The 16,733-nt window shown below is 40.5% G+C and overlaps 1 protein-coding gene across 2 annotated transcripts; it reads left to right on the top strand.

Annotated features, from left to right (window-relative positions):
* Positions 1-640: 640 nt before the first annotated feature.
* On the top strand, positions 641-15,820 carry LOC143769827 (Y-box-binding protein 3-like). 2 transcript variants are annotated; one of them, XM_077258756.1, is made up of 9 exons: positions 641-881; positions 1,341-1,404; positions 4,466-4,499; positions 7,262-7,351; positions 7,733-7,855; positions 10,408-10,502; positions 13,235-13,409; positions 13,540-13,624; positions 15,318-15,820. In XM_077258756.1, exons 1-8 carry the CDS (start codon positions 782-784, stop codon positions 13,597-13,599), a joined length of 741 nt encoding a protein of 246 aa, XP_077114871.1. In that variant the 5' UTR covers positions 641-781; the 3' UTR covers positions 13,600-13,624; positions 15,318-15,820. The 2 variants fall into 2 exon arrangements, with proteins under 2 accessions (XP_077114871.1, XP_077114872.1); XM_077258757.1 differs by having other exon boundaries at positions 13,540-13,636; positions 15,318-15,453.
* Positions 15,821-16,733: the final 913 nt, after the last annotated feature.

Here is a 16,733-nt window from a genome sequence, read left to right as displayed (position 1 = left end):
GAAATGTTGCCCGATGCAAGACAAACCCTTTAGCTATGATTCATCGGCTAGGTTCACATTGCGTTAATGGGTGATCGCTAACGGACAGCGTTGCACGGCGAAAATGTCGCAATTAACGCCGTGCAACGGGTCCGTTAGCGCACCCATTGACAGCAATGTTAATTTCGCCAGCAGCGCATCACTAGCGCGTGCCTTTTTCGGCTCGCGCTAGTGATGTGCCGTTCTTCTGTGACGCGCCTCAGACGCTGCTTGCAGCGTCCGCGGCGCACCCGAGGTCCGTTCCCTGCTCTCGCAGATCGGGGATCTGCGAGAGTGGGGACGTTAACGCGACCCCCAAACGCGATCCATAAAAATACATTGCGTTAGCGCAATCCCCTAGCGCTAAACGGATTGCCCTAACGCAATGTGAACCTAGCCTTACAAAAGAGAAGATGGCAGATAAAAAAAAAAGTTATCTGGCATGGTAGCTAATTCCAAAGTGACTTCGAAAATTGCTGTGGTGCAACATAAGACAGGAATAAATCATACTACTCATACTGCCGGTGAGTAATCACATGGCATGTCTCTTTAAGAAAGGAGAGATGACGATGGGTGGACATTCCCCACCATATAAAAGACACTGAAGGGCCATTTTTAGGTCAGTAAGATCAGTGACAGAAAGAGAACAAGACCGATCGAGGAAAGAGATCCCTCGAACTACCATCTGCAATCCTCCCTGCCTCTCCTTCCCCCCTCTCCCAACACCATTTAGCAGGGAACAGAACAATAAGGATTCACAGTCATGAGTGAAGGAACAGCTGAAGAACCAAAGCCCAAAACTCCAGGGACTGAACCAAGTGCGGCTGCCCCTGGTGACGGCGAAGTGGAGAGGACAGTGCTAGGTGAGTATTGTGAACTAATTCTTCAGTAGTGTGAACTCACATCGCCCTACAACATGTTGATTTTCCAGTATGTGCTCTCCCTATTGTGAATTAATTACCTAATGTTCCTGTCATGGGCTATTTATGGTCTGGATGAATCCCATCTGTTCATCTACTCCCTGATAATATTTCATACGTTACCAAGCATAGTCATGAATGAGAAGTGAAGAAGACCTTTTTCTATATTGTATCACCGTCTGTCTTGTGTTACGTTATTATACAGCTTTACCATACTTGTTAGAATATATTTGCACATTCAACCATATAATACCCTATCAATCAGATTTAAAATGCACTAATATTTTAGCTGTGCACATACCCACCATACAGAAAGAGCTCTGAGCTTAAGGTATAAACATATCTTTAGATTTGGGAATACTATGGTACTATGAGTTTGAAATTACACTTTTATTTTTCCAGCAACAAAAGTCCAAGGGACGGTTAAATGGTTCAATGTAAGGAATGGCTATGGATTCATAAATCGGTAAGCTTTCAATCAAAACTAAAATATATTTGTCTATATTTTAGATTAATATACACATTAAAGGTTTTTTGATCGCTGGGTGTTTGATCGGTGGAGACCCCTAATCTTCCTGAGAACAGGGCTCCTCCCATCTGAATAGAGTGAAGGTCACGCATGTCCACCTCCCCTCCATTCATTATCAATGCAAGTGGCACAGAGCTATCCCTGGCTGTCCCATTTCTCTTGTACACATGAGAGCATTACAGCCTCACACAACCTGATGTATTATGGCTAGATCATGTCTCTTTGGTTCTACTATACCTTTGTATGACTTTGATTTCATGAAGACGCATACAGTGCTATGTATGCTGACTGCTTCCCTAAATAATTGGTGACATGTTTTGGACACCGCACAGAGCACCATATGACAACACTTGGAATACCTATGGCTCGGCAGTACAGAGCTGCAGGGATTTCATGTGCCTCTGTATAGCCACAATGCACACGACACAGCCTGAATGAAGCCTAAAACTCGGGTACAAAATGCTCACTTGACCGAATTGTAGCAGTATTTTCTCATCCATATTACACAATTCCCAGTCTGACCATTGGTCTCCTGACCCAAACTAACCGTATCATAGGCATAAAATATTCAGTTGGTTCAGGTCACGACATCCGCATTCAAACGAGGAATTGCAGTCATAATATGGACGAAAAAATGCAGTCAAACCTCTGCCATGTGAGTCTTACCTTATCCACAAGGTAGGTCATAGGGGTATGAATGATTGATGCAGGTTTGACCTCCCGGACCCCATATGATCACAAGAACAAGAACTGAGGCACTAAAGTCCCCAATGTAGCATTAGAGAGCATGTGTGACCACTACTCCATTAAATGTGTGTAATGCCTATAAACAGTTTATTTATTTTACTCACTCATATAGCGCCATTAATTCTACAGCGCTTTACACTTATCAGTGGATCAGACGTCTGAAATGTTTACTAGTGCTTCATTCACACACAGGAATTTGCAGCCCTGGTACTCCCATTTAGCAGGCTTTCAGTGATCATACCCCCACCAATCATACTTTAGAAGTCTGGCCTATGAATAGGTGACACATTTTATTTATAGGACAACCCCTTTAAAGAAAAATCAGATATCTTGGATCTCATAGGTTACGCATAAAGGAATATAATATAAATACCCATAAATGTTGGGCAGATGGTCTCTAATCTTTGACCATAGTTCTGATAATTTGTCAAATATTCAATTAAAGTCTAATTACTCATATAATAGTTAAGCAGAATAGTTTCAAAATATTTCCTTAATGTAATGTTTGTTGCTGCTATTGTTGAATAAAGCAGAAAGGAAATCCAGGAATATTGATAAATGATTCACCATGTGAAGGGAAGGAATCTTTTCCCCCAATGTGGAGCTTGGGGTTTGCCACATGGGTTTTTTTTTTTTTGCCTTCCTCTGGATCAACATGTTAGGCTATGGATTGAACTAGATGGACTATGGATTGAACTAGATGGACTTTTATAGATGTGTTATCAGCAGAAGGTAACATTGTAACATAGTATTTAAGATTGAAGGAAGACTAAAGGCCCCGTCTCACTAAGCGATTTACCAACGATCACGACCAGCGATACGACCTGGCCGTGATCGTTGGTAAGTCGCTGTGTGGTCGCTGGGGAGCTGTCACACAGACAGCTCTCTCCAGCGACCAACGATCAGGGGAACGACTTCGGCATCGTTGAAACTGTCTTCAACGATGCCGAAGTCCCCCTGCAGCACCCGGGTAACCAGGGTAAACATCGGGTTACTAAGCGCAGGGCCGCGCTTAGTAACCCGATGTTTACCCTGGTTACCAAAAAAAACAAACACTACATACTCGCCTTTCGGTGTCCAGGTCCCTTGCCGTCTGCTTCCTGCTCTGACTGAGATCCGGCCGTACAGTGAGAGCAGAGCGCAGCAGTGACGTCACTGCTGTGCTCTCACTTCTCACTGTACGGCCGGCAGTCAGTGAGAGCAGGAAGCAGACGGCAAGGGACCTGACGGACATCAGAAGGCGAGTATGTATTGTTTGTTTTTTTTTTTACATTTACGCTGGTAACCAGGGTAAACATCGGGTTACTAAGCGCGGCCCTGCGCTTAGTAACCCGATGTTTACCCTGGTTACCAGTGAAGACATCGCTGGATCGGTGTCACACACACCGATTCAGCGATGTCAGCGGGGCCTCAACGACCAAAAAAAGGTCCAGGCCATTCCGACACGACCAGCGATCTCGCAGCAGGGGCCTGATCGCTGGTACGTGTCACACATAGCGAGATCGCTATGGAGGTCGCTGTTGCGTCACAAAACTTGTGACTCAGCAGCGATCTCGCTAGCGATCTCGCTATGTGAGACGGGGCCTTTAGCTCAAGAGTGTTTGTTGCCTCAAGAACCTGCAATTTCTTGCATTCTTATGTAGGCTCTCGCTGTCCATGTGGAAGGCACTGATCTGAGCTGAGCAACCTCTCTCACCATTAGGATGGCTTATCCAGAATTGCAGACACATATGGGCCCTGGGGCAAAAAAGAGAAGTGGGGTGTGGGAAGGTTCCATCAGATTACTAGTGATGAGCGAACATGCTCTGATAACATCTTATCAGAGCATGCTCGGGTGTTATCCGAGCATCTGTCAGTGCTCGTATATTATGTTCAAGTCCCTGCGGTTGCATGATTTCCGGCTGTTAGACAGCCTGAACATATGTCAGGATTGCCTGTTTGTTACGGAATCCCCATAAGTGTTGAGGCTGTCTAACAGCCGCACATTATGCAGCTGCAGGGACTTGAGCATAATATACGAGCACTGCCAGATGCTCGGATAAGAAGTTATCTGAGCACGTTCGCTCATCACTATAGATTACCAATATTATAAAAAGACCCATGTTAGTGTGTTCCCTGTTGGAGACTTTGCATTGCGGCCCACAAGCTTCAAGTTATTCCACTGCCCATCACCTTACTATTTTATCTTTACATCTCTCAATCTCTCAATGGAACTGTGTAATATTTTTCTAATCTGCTATTATCTTTCTAGAAATGACACCAAAGAAGATGTCTTTGTCCACCAGGTGAGATGTGATACAATCCTTTGTAAGAGTGTGAGGGTATGACAAAGGTATTATGAAAGGTTTAAGGAAGCCATAAGCATTTCCGGCAATAACTAATTACGAAAGCGATCTACAACAGGGTCTGTTCCCTGTTACGGCTTGTTCAAATGATGTGTTCTGTTCCTGATAACACACATACAAATATCATTCTATAAGGTTGTTCAGATGACAGTTCTTTCACACAGACCAGGTATCCGTATGAAAAAAAATTGCAGCATGAACTAGTCTCTTCCTTATTTTGGATGAGACTCGCCTATTCAAGTATATATGGATCATTCATATTGCATAATACTAGCAAAGGAAACTTTATTTGGCCTTGTAATTTTAACTGGTGATGTATAAAAACCCGTGACATACAGATATCATATAGATGTAAAAAATGGACAAACTGATGGCATATGGATGCAATATACTGTAGATGACAATATGGATGAAAATTATCCATTTTTTTCTGGATGAAAATTAGATGATTTTTCATGCTCATCTGATCCTGACCTTAAGAACATATATACGGTGTGTATATATATATATATATATATATATATATATATATGTGTGTGTGTTTTCATGTTTTTGTCTTTGCCTAAATCCTGTTACACTGGTACTATATTGTTTTTTTTGTATCTTTATCTACAAATCCCTGGAATGTTCTATGGTTAGAGTAATGATTGATGTGTCGCTGACTTCATCCTTTCTGGATCGGCGTTTAGTGCTGATGAGTTAAAATAGAACACCATCCGCTGCCAGGTCTGTCAAAATGTAACTTGAGAAAGTCACTAACACTGAGAGAGGAGTGAAGGGTCAATTGGAGGAATCAATGGGACAAACTTGTCTGAATAGTAGTAAACTCACGTTTCATGGCCAGAAAGACCCCAGACAATTCAGCATCATCGCGAGAGACTGTAGACAAGTGGAATGACAATGCCATTTATTTGTATGACAGCGCACTTTGCTTACCTTGGTAATGAGCAGTCTAGGTGACTGGAGGGGCTCCAACTTTCAAGTAGTGTTTCATTCCATTAGATGGCACTGAGCCTGTTATTGCTACCGTCCTATGTAGCGGCACCTGTTCCCTTCACACACTGCCTGGTGCCTAGCACAGCAAAAGCGCTGATGAGGTGAACTTTATAGTCTTCAGTTTTATGATGAAGCGGGGTCATCATCTTCTCCTGTAGTGTCACTCATCTTATTTAAAACTACTTGTCTTCACACTACATTGTTCATGAAGATGAATTATACATATGAATAGTATGAAGAAATACGATATACAGTGGTGTTCAAGGCCGGAGTATACATAAGTCAATCGTCTAACCGTATCCACCAGATCATGGACTAGTTAGATAAGATGCTCGGAGTAGACATACTCCTCTCTCCCCTTTGAAAACACATAAAAGATTGGCTGAGCCGATTGTTTATATGTATAGGGATATCATGGGAGATAGGTGTTGGGTGAATTGGCCTTCAGCTGACTGGTATGGTATCTAAGGTTAATGGCACATAAAGGAATTAAAATAAAATGTTCTTTCTTCTGGCTCTGCTAGCTTGAAGACATAATCGAGCATGCTATGGTTATCTCTCAGTTACCACAGGATTGAAGTTAAAGGGAACATGTCAGTCGAATCATGGTGCCCAAACTACGGGCAAGTATGTTTTTCTCTGAAACACTCCAGGATTTCAAAGAAAAGATAGTATCAAGAGCTGGCCATGAACCACAGGAAAAGATTAGACAATTTTAGCACAGCAGCCAGACGGCTTCTCCCTGCACTGCTCTAGTTGATTGATATACTGCATACTACTTCTATGCGTGTACATCAGGAAGGACCTGTCAATCAAAACAGTGTGGAGAGAAGCCAACTAAGGGCAGCACTGGGTGAGTCTTTTCTTGTGGTTCCTGGTTGACTCATCAAACTGCTTCTTCTGAATCTCCAGTGTGTTTCCGACTCTGATTCCTGCTTTCCGAGGTTTGGGGAGCATGAATCGACTGACAGGATCTCTTTAAAATTCATGCCCTAAATTAGATTGGCACTGGGTCTTGTCATCATCAGTGACATATAGTGAGAATCTAATAACCATTTATAGTTTATGTATAAACTTTATGACATTGCTAGTAGAAAAATTGACAAATCGGTCTCAAATAATTATGACCCTGCTATTATGGTTAATGGCAGCGTAAAGCGAAGGCTACTAGTCTGAGTAGTAAGCAGTTTTTGTAATGTCTCTATATGACCACAACGGACCTGAATGGAGGTTATTATAAGGCCTGAAGCAACATTTCATGACCTTGAATATAAGGATTTTTTTCTATTAACTCACCCATTATGTCAAATGATTCACAGAACACTGGTCCAGCCGAGACATTGGTGTTACGTGGCTGCCAGACCAGAGCCCTGCGAACCTCTTCTTCCCCGCTAGCATCCCCGGTGTCTCTACTGATTTAGTAGTCTTGCATGACGTTATTTCTGCGGCATTTTGCTCAACACTAGTTTTAGGCCTCATTCACACGTCATTATTTTGATCAATATTTCATTATTGTTTGTATGTCAAAACCAGGAGTGAAACTTACAGAGAAAAACTATAATTAAAAGATTGAAACTTGTTCTGTGTTTTGGGGACATTCCTGACGTTGGTATACAAATACTAAAGAAATACTGATCAAAAATTCTGATGTGCGAATTACGCATTTGTATACATTTTTCTAAAATGTCATGTGTTCTATTTTACAGACAGCAATCAAGAAAAATAATCCTCGCAAATACCTGCGGAGCGTAGGGGATGGAGAGGTGGTGGAGTTTGATGTTGTTGCTGGGGAAAAGGTACTGTAAGTCACTCTATGTGTTTGTTTTAAAAATGTGTAATATTCCAGGACATGTAACATGATCAGAGGTACAAGCAGTAGACAAAACTTTCTTTTTTTTCTTTTTTAATCAAAATGATTTTTTTCTTGATTTGTTCCGTTCAGCTGTTCAACTGTTACAGTTTATTCCATGCAAAGATTCTTTAGGCCCTTCTTTGCTGCGCTGTTGCAGCTATGGTAGACAGGGGAACAAGTGATTGTGTGTGATCTAACCTTTATAACCTCACACAGTGGCTAAGTGATATATCTTTATGGCCACCTAAACACCCCTTTAAGTGCTGTATTAACATGATTCATAACTCCATTAATCAGCAGTATGTTTTCAAAACTAATTTTTTAGGGCGCCGAAGCAGCTAATGTAACAGGCCCAAAAGGAGCTCCTGTCCAGGGTAGTCGTTATGCTGCTGATCGCCGCAGATATCGCCGCGGTTATTATGGACGCAGAAGAGGACCTTCAAGAGAGGTATAGGTGATAATAGTTGTGTTTTTGTTTTTTAGTTTATATTTTTTACTAGTTTGTGTGAATATATCCTATTTACAAGGATACACAAATGAAACCTAATTTTTTGTCTATAATTAACGCTTTACAATACAAATTGCTACTATACGATGCATATATGGGCTCTGCAAATATTCGCTGCACTGCAATATTGACTACGGCAATGAAGTTTAGTTGTATCCCAGTTCACTATTTGCAAGGTATTGGTGGTTCAGGTTATATAGTAATGGCCAAACGACAAAACAAAAAATAGCACAAATTAAGCTATAGAGTTGTGCAATATTGTAGATATTTACATGCCATTCCACTCATTAGGCCTCCTTCACAGATCACAGATCCGTATAAAACATGTGTGTAAATAAATGGTACCGGTGTCAGCAGCGTCATCATTGTTTTTCCAGAATGAATAAAGAAAGAATTAAATTACAAAGTTTTCTTATACTTTGCAATGTTAAACACGGACAGAACATGGATGGCAGATGGAATGCCCACTGATGCCATCCGTGTGCTGTACTTGTTTTTTACGGACTCATAGACTTGTATTTGGCTCTTGTCATCCGTGCTGGCGGTAAAAAATGGACATGTCTTCGTGTGTTTTGCACGAACACATGGTCTGTGTAAAAACATTGACATGTGCATAGCACAGTAGGTTATGGGTATGTGTGATATCCGTGAAAAAAACATATATGACACTTACTGGAAAGACAAACGTGTGAACGAGGCCTTAATAAATTTCTGCAAGATGTTCTCTTTCATGGCTGACTGCCCACGGAATACACCTGAGCTGCCACATATACTGTACATAATGTGAGTTAAATTAATAAGCAGAACAGGTAAACTAATGGAGCTGATATAGATGTCAGCGCTAACGTTTAAATGACTGTGAGTCGTGTCTTCTTGGAAATGAAAGAGTAGATAAAAAAATTAATCGCAGCAGCTGCTGTTGTTGAGAGTCTAAATTTGTCTCAGACTGTGTGAGAAGTAGAAACAGATGCTCTGGATTATAAGGGAAAAAAGGAGCGTGAAAGCACAGTCAACTTCAGCAACTCAGATTACAAACACACTTGTCTGTCATGCCCACAATGACTGGTCATGTTTAAAGGGCTGGCGAAGTGCTGGATGGTCAAGCCCATCTAATACTACATCCATATTTAGAAATAATTGTGGATATGAATAATCTTTCTATATATGTACTCATGTTTGACAGCTCAAACCTTTGTATTTCAAGTTGGATCTTCGAAGAAATTTTGAGCTTTCTAGTATCAAGGAATATTGTCACAACACAGCTGTTGGGTGACCCGGGACCAAGGGCTCCTTTCCTGTCCCTAACACTAGGGGGTGCCCTAGCTCACCCTGCTCCCCGGGATACTTCAGATGGCGAAGATGTCGGGCCTCCGCCTTTGCCTTATCTCCTAAGTTAGCCCTCCATCTGTTCTCCTCCCCCACCCAGGGACGAGGGAGCGCTACTGTGCACCGCAGTACACCAACTTGACAAACAGGGCAACACAGACAAGGGTTAACAGAAAACTCCAGACATACAAAATATTCACTCACATATAACAGAGGAATCCACTGGGTGTGCAAGGAGGGAAAAAAAAACAAAATAGAGAAGGTTAAGGAATTAACACTCGTACAAACCAAGCAACAGTCACTAATAACTCCTCCAACTCTCCTTCTCATACCAACTCCTTTTCCTCCATTAGCCATGCAGCAGCAAAGCCAATGCTGACGAGGATTTGTAATAGAGCACAGGTTATATAAAGGAAAAGGAGTGGCTAACCGAGCACAGCTGAGCACAGGGATTTCCAACATGGCAGACTAACCAATGTTTTGCCAGAGGAAATAAACACATTTAATATGACGGAGAAGTGCTTCTTCTCAGCGCCGGAGTAGAAGTAATCAGACGCTGCGGTCTTCTGGCTCAATAGTGTCGCGGTAACCCTGTGACAAATATATTGATACTAGAACGTAAAACTATTTTAAAAGACCCATTCGGTGAAAACTTTTCTTCATATTCCAAACTCCTTCTAGACGAAATCTGATGGCTGACCACGACTGTTTATTGCTATAAAAAGAGCGGGATACGCGGCTGCCACACACCTTTATTTCATTTATGTCTGGTTTGAGCAAAGAATTGACAATAACTACATTTACAACCCTTGTTTCATCCAACAGAACACAGTAGGCTTCATAATAACTATGATGTTGCAGGCAAATTGGGGCAAGTGGTGACAAAATATAACATTTATGCACAGCTGGATCAAGATTAATTGAGGTTCCAGAGAAAGAAATTAGTGCCTCCAACCCATTAACGGTGTCATCCTCGATTAATCTTGATCCAGCTCACTTTTAGAGAAACCAGTAGTTTCATTTTTCCAATATAGTTTGGGGGATGAAATCTCAACTCCTCATATTGGTTAGATACTACAATGTTGTATTAATGAAATTATTTTATTTTCTTGTTACATAACACAATACTGTACAAATGTATAACATAGCCTTTTACCATACTACAGGGAGGTGACGGTGAGATCAAAGACGGTGTCCTTGAAGCAAACCAAACCCAGCAACCACTTCGCCAGCCAACCAACTACAGAGCAAGGTATCGTAGGTAGGTTCTTTAAAGTATTAATCTGTATTATTATTATAATTATTATTATAGTAATTTATTTTCTATTAAAGTGTCTGGTGTTCTGAATAAAACTCCAATGGTCATGATAGCCAAATAATATTAGCTCATTAATATTGTAATTCTCTTCCAAATGCTAATTACTGAATAATGCTATATAATATTTCCATTTCCATTAGACTAGATTCTGACAATTCAGCAAATTATTGGAGTTTATTGGAGTTAATTGCATCAAATTAATACAAGTGTGCAAGCCTCTGGTGCATTTTGGGCTAAAGAAAATAAAATCATTTGCACAACAAATCTTCTGCATTTAGAAAATGAGAAAGTTACTGAACATGTCTCTTCACACTTTTCTCACCGTGCACCATAATTTAGAACTTTTTTACACTTGATGAAAATTGACAGACCTTTTCATCTGATGGATACCTTTAAATTATCATTCTAGTTATTTTTTAGTTCATTCTCTAATTTATACACTGTTGCCTTAGTTTGTTATCCCTTTGAATGTTCATGAAAATGTATGTATTCCTTCCATTCAGTTAAGTTATGTGATTTCATTGTGAACCCCTAGGAATTACATACCTTTACATTCTCCCAAGCGAGACACTATCTCAGTCTGGGATGGGGGATAGAAACCCCTATCCTAGTTACAGATGATGATTAGACAGCTCCTATGTAAATCTCTGTTACATTTCTAAATAAATATTTTTACTAACAACATTGTGGATGGGATTGTAGGTAAAATATGTGTTTTAATGATCACGCATAACTTTGCAGGGCAATAAAAGCCAAACTGGATTGTATAATATTACCAAAGGACCTAAATAAGCTGGCCACTGGGCAAAAATGTAACTGATGAATTGTAATGTTGATAAATGTAAAGTAATGCACCTTGTCCTGCATTTACACTACATGTACGTAAACTAGTGATAACTAAATAAATTAAGGAATTATGTATTCAGGTTACAAGTAAGATAAGCAGCAGTACTCAGCTTTAAACAGTCGCTACCGTTGAAAATAAGAGTTTACGATTACGATGCATAGAAATGGATAACCACCCAGGATACCATGGTAATATTACCCCTCTATAAATCCCTTATAAGGCCACATCTTGAATATGGGATCTAGTTGTAGACAGAAAGGATTCAAAGTTGGCAACCAGATTAATTAAGCAATATAAGAGATCTTTCTTATAATGAGAGGTTAAAAAATTAGGCCTGTCCAGGTTACAAAATGGGCTCCTCAGAAGTGATCTCATTTAGATTTATTAATAAATATGTGGTCAATACAAAGAACGGGTATATGATTTGTTCCTGCCAAAGACCTTCCAAAAGACCAGGGGCCATTCATTATGTGTGGAGGAAAGGCGATTTAGACATCTAAACACGAAAAGGTTCTTTACAGTTAGAGCGTTCAGACTATGGAATGCTTGACCACTGGAGGTAGTAATGGCAGATAATATATCAGCTGGTAAAAAAAGGGCTGGATAATTTTCTCATAACAAATGGCATTGAGGATTATTATAATTTAGTGATAAATGTATCATTGACCTAGAAAGGTTGCATTTGATGAATTTGTGTAGCTATGTAACAGTTCAGCCTCTCACACTGCATACTTACAGTATAATCTATTAGCTTACTTAAAGCACCACTCCTATGTTTGTTATTTTTTCTTTCACTGCCGGAGTGGTATTGCTAATGTCTGTTTCCTGCCCTTAGTAAAATACTTACCAGCTGCCGTCTTCTGCTGTTCCCAGTGCCGCTCTGGTTCCTCTCCACAATCTTGTGATCACAGCTTCTGACTAATCAGAAGTCAGAGGGAACATTCACAAGCTCTCAATGTAAGTGTCTAGGAATCTCCTTCTGACTCTCGTAAACTTACATTGAGAAGGGACTTTTGGCTTGATGCGATCCGGAAAGTCACAAACTGCAGAAGATGACGGGAGCGGTGCTGAGAACAGAAGAAGACAATTGCTGGTAAGTATTTTACTATGGGCAGGAACTTGCATTAGTGATATCAGAATAAACATATATTGCTTGACATGCTTTTTTTTTCTTTTTTCTGCATGTCTTTGTATGGCATAAGACAAAAGGCTGCACTATTCCATACAGCAGAAAAAAAGTTGTAGCACCATGTATTAGGCCAACGGGCAGATGCAATTATCCATTTGCAGGCAGCTTTGCTATTGTTGATAGTACATTTCTGTTTACGTTGGTAAAGTACTGTGGACAGTGATTTTAATATCCTCATAAAAGATGCGCTCAGCTGTCGTATGAGCATCTGTTATCATGAACCAATGCTTAGAAACTAATGTTTGCATGCTCAATCATTGGCCCTCATGAAAGGCCCTCAAGTTTCTAGATGCTCGTTTTTTTTCATAAGGGCAACCGCTGTCTAAATGCTCTATTTGGCCACTATGACATTCTCTAGTGGGCCCTCCCTCAGGCGGACATGGTTTTTCCATGTGTTTCATAGAAGGCCATTCATTTCAGTTGTCGTCATTTAATACATGTATAACTGGCCTTAATTTCCCTAGGTGAAAACCAGGATTTTTTATAGATGTCAGGCACATTAATATCACCCATCACCAGGCTGGCTTCATTATCTAAGAAACCTTTTATGGTGGAACAACCCACTGAAGCTGTGACTTAGCATTTGCACAACTAGGAAACAAAGAGCATTGCAACATCTATAAATATATTTTTGTACAGACCTATGACTCAGTCCAGATCTCTTCCACCTCCTGGAGAAAATGAGAACAAGGAAAACCAATATGAGACAGGGGCTCCAGATCAACAAAACCGACGTGGTTTCCGAAGACCATACAACTACCGGCGTCGACCCAACCAAGGGAGTGCTCTAATACCGGGAACTAAGGAGGCTAAGGTATTATTTCTCTGGTCTACACTGAAGATATACTGTATGTAATGCTGTGAGCTTGTTATCCTATTACCATAGTAGTTAATGATGTTTTAATGCTGATATGAATATAATTTGTTTTATCTCTGCACTGTAGCCAACTGAGACCACAGCTGAGAAGCCCGTGCCAGTGGCTGAGAAAAGCAATGCTGTGTAATCTGAGTGACCCGATCTTCCATCAAGTAAGTGATACGGTCAGTTTGAGTTACAAAATACGCAGTTGCTTCTGTGCCTCTGACCAACTTAAACAGGACTATGAAGATCATATGATCCAATTCAGAGGCGAACATACCATTGGTGCAACCTGCGCAAATGCAGAGGGGCCCAAGAAGTAAGGGGGCCACTATCGCCTCCAAAGCAGGTGGAATTGTACATTATGATGAGCTATTGGACTGCAAAGACCCATGTATTGTTCTTGCACACGGGTCTCTTCTGTCTGTGTCCCACCAGTGATCCAATGATCCAAGTTTCATCTCAAAAGGCAAAATTATATTTTTTAGTTTCTTATTTTGTCCACATACACCAAAAGTGGAAAGGAAGATAATAATCTGTTTTATACAGTGTTATATAAAATATTAAAGTTTGTAAATAACTGGATATATGTACCTGCATTCAGTGGTGTAGGGCTGACTACAGGCATCGTTGTCCTGGGTGCAAAATTCTTAGGAGTGCAACATTTCAAAAGTAAAAAAAAGGTAGCTCTTCCTTTTTCTTCTTTTGAAATTTTGCACCCCAAAGAATTGGTGTTAGGAATAAAGATCTGATGCAATGCACATATTCCAAAATTTTGGCTGGGTGACCCAGAGCTCCGCCACTTTGAATCGTATCAGAATCATCATCACACTGATATATTTGAATCCTGTGGTAGAGCAGGGAACCAAAGGCTACCTTCACGCTCTAATCTAGGCAGGCAAGTGCAATGATGTCACTTCATTGCTCCACATATGGTGATCCGTTCTATGTGTATAGGGGATGAGAGGACTCAATCGCCCATATTAGGAGAGTATATACTTTATTTTTTTGTAGGGGATGGCATGAAGGTGTCATTATTACTTTTGGTGGAGACACTCTAGGGGCATTATTACTATTTAAGAAGGCCACTATCATAGCAATAATACTTTTTAAAGGGTCACCATTACTTTTTAAGGGAATACTAGAGTGGCAATAATACTTTCTATTGTTGAGGGTATCCTTACTGGGTTAGCGGGAGCAGGCAACTCATGCTATGCCATTGCCTGGAACTGCAGCTTTGCAATGTCCATTGTTTGCTTTATTGTATGTAAAGAACCTCAAGCAATCCATGCAAACTCTATACAGTTTTTGATTTTGGTCAAATATGAACAAAAGACATTAGCGCTGCAAGGCAACAGAGCCACCATGCTGTTCATATATATCGATTACTACCCTGTAAGGGTATGTTCCCACGGTCAGTAAACGTTGCGAGTTGGACGTTGCGTATATCTGCAGTGTCCAACCCGCAGCGGCCAGATGTTACAGCATAGTGGATGGCATTTCATGAAATCCCATGTCCACTATGTGTGCACCGGCACCCGCAGCTTCCCTGCGGAGACGCACATGCGGCGCTTCTTTCCAGACCGCAGCAAGTCAATTTATCTTGCAGAGACGCTCAGTCTCTGCAAGATAAATGTCCTCGTTCAATGTATTGGGCACGGTGATTCCACACCGTTCAATAAACACATGCTGAATTACCTGCATTCAAAAGCTGGCAGCGCTTTGGATGGAGAAAACATGTGCTGCGTCCAAAGTGCTGCCGGTACCTGAGCGTGGGAACATGCCCTAACATTCAGTGAAATGTTTGGTCCAGTTTTGAGATGCAAAGTAATTGTGCACATTTTGATACAATTTTCTTTTTAGGTGTAATGTGACCAGAAGAAAGAAGAACCTTAAATGTGGCCACTAAGTAATACTAATGCTAGAAGTTCAAAAGTTGCCTAATAATTACGAGGGGGTCATTCAGCCTGTTTGCTATTCAGCTTGCCTGCTGCAGATTTCTGCACTGAGAACAACTGGTGTTTTCCAATGTCAGAGTGCCAATGTCAGAAGTAAATATATATAATTTTGTTTTAACAATATGTGAAGAAGAGATCATGAAGCCTGTCTGTCAAAAGATTAATTTGATTGCATTTTAAAAAAAGGAATTGTAAATGTATTGGTTAAGAAAATGAGTTTCCAGCTACTTTCCAGCTTCTGCAGCAGCTTTGAGCAACCTTTCCCCTCCTGGCTGATGCACATCTGATGACTTCATGGGCCAGATAATGACCTTGGTTCACAGATACATTTTTGGCAAGCTTGTTATTTTGCCCAAGACAAACCTTCAGACGCCTTGAAATAAAATCTATAATTTTGAAAAATTATAATGTGTTGTATTCACTGAGCTATACTAAAATACAATGCAGATTTTGGTGCTGGATTTCTCTTCATCCTATTCCTGGAGTGTGGGTTGATCATATATGCTCTGTTATAGGCTTGTTAAGTGTGTAGCAGTTCTACTTTAAAAGAAGACATCTGTAGACCAATGTTATTCAAACTGTTCATCCTTACTTTACAATTCTTCACATAGAGTGATGCAGAAATTTTCCTGATTACTATTACTTTAAGGCCCGTTCACATGTTCAGTATTTGGTCAGTATTTTACCTCAGTATCTGTAAGCCAAAACCAGGAGTGGGTGATAAATACAGAAGTGGTGCATATGTTTCTATTATACTTTTCCTCTGATTGTTCCACTCCTGATTGTGTCTTACAAATACTGAGGTAAAATACTGACCAAATACTGACCGTGTGAATGTTGTTTAACAGGAACAATACACTAGTTGGTTGCAACACTTGATGCACATTATCTTAACCGTGTCGGTACACACACAAGATATCATCCTCCAGCCTGACTAAAGGTGGAGACCGTGTCTGACACATACAAGATCCATACATTATAATTGGGTATTCAGTGAAATTCACCTGGTATCTACCATAGCCAAGTCCTCTGCACATACTGAGCCTTTTGTGTTACTGTGCGTGGAATCCCACAATCCTTTTCCTATAAATCTTTAGCACATTGATGAAGGTCTAGATGACCGAAACCTTTGTGTATGTATTAATTTTTGGATCACATTAAACCACAATTTCTCAACTATCCATTGTGTGCCAAGTTATCTACACAAGATTATATGGTTTGGGAACCTACTTGTGCACCGGTCTCCATAGTTGTGCTAACACTTTATTATTACTACGGCTATCCTGCTTGCCAAAATCAAGAGTAAAGATGTGAGGTTTAA

This window comes from Ranitomeya variabilis, chromosome 4 (assembly GCF_051348905.1).
Source record: "Ranitomeya variabilis isolate aRanVar5 chromosome 4, aRanVar5.hap1, whole genome shotgun sequence".
In the NCBI taxonomy this organism is placed as follows: Eukaryota; Metazoa; Chordata; class Amphibia; order Anura; family Dendrobatidae; genus Ranitomeya; species Ranitomeya variabilis.
Note: the sequence above shows the minus strand (reverse complement) of the source record. Positions and strands in the feature narration are given on the sequence as shown.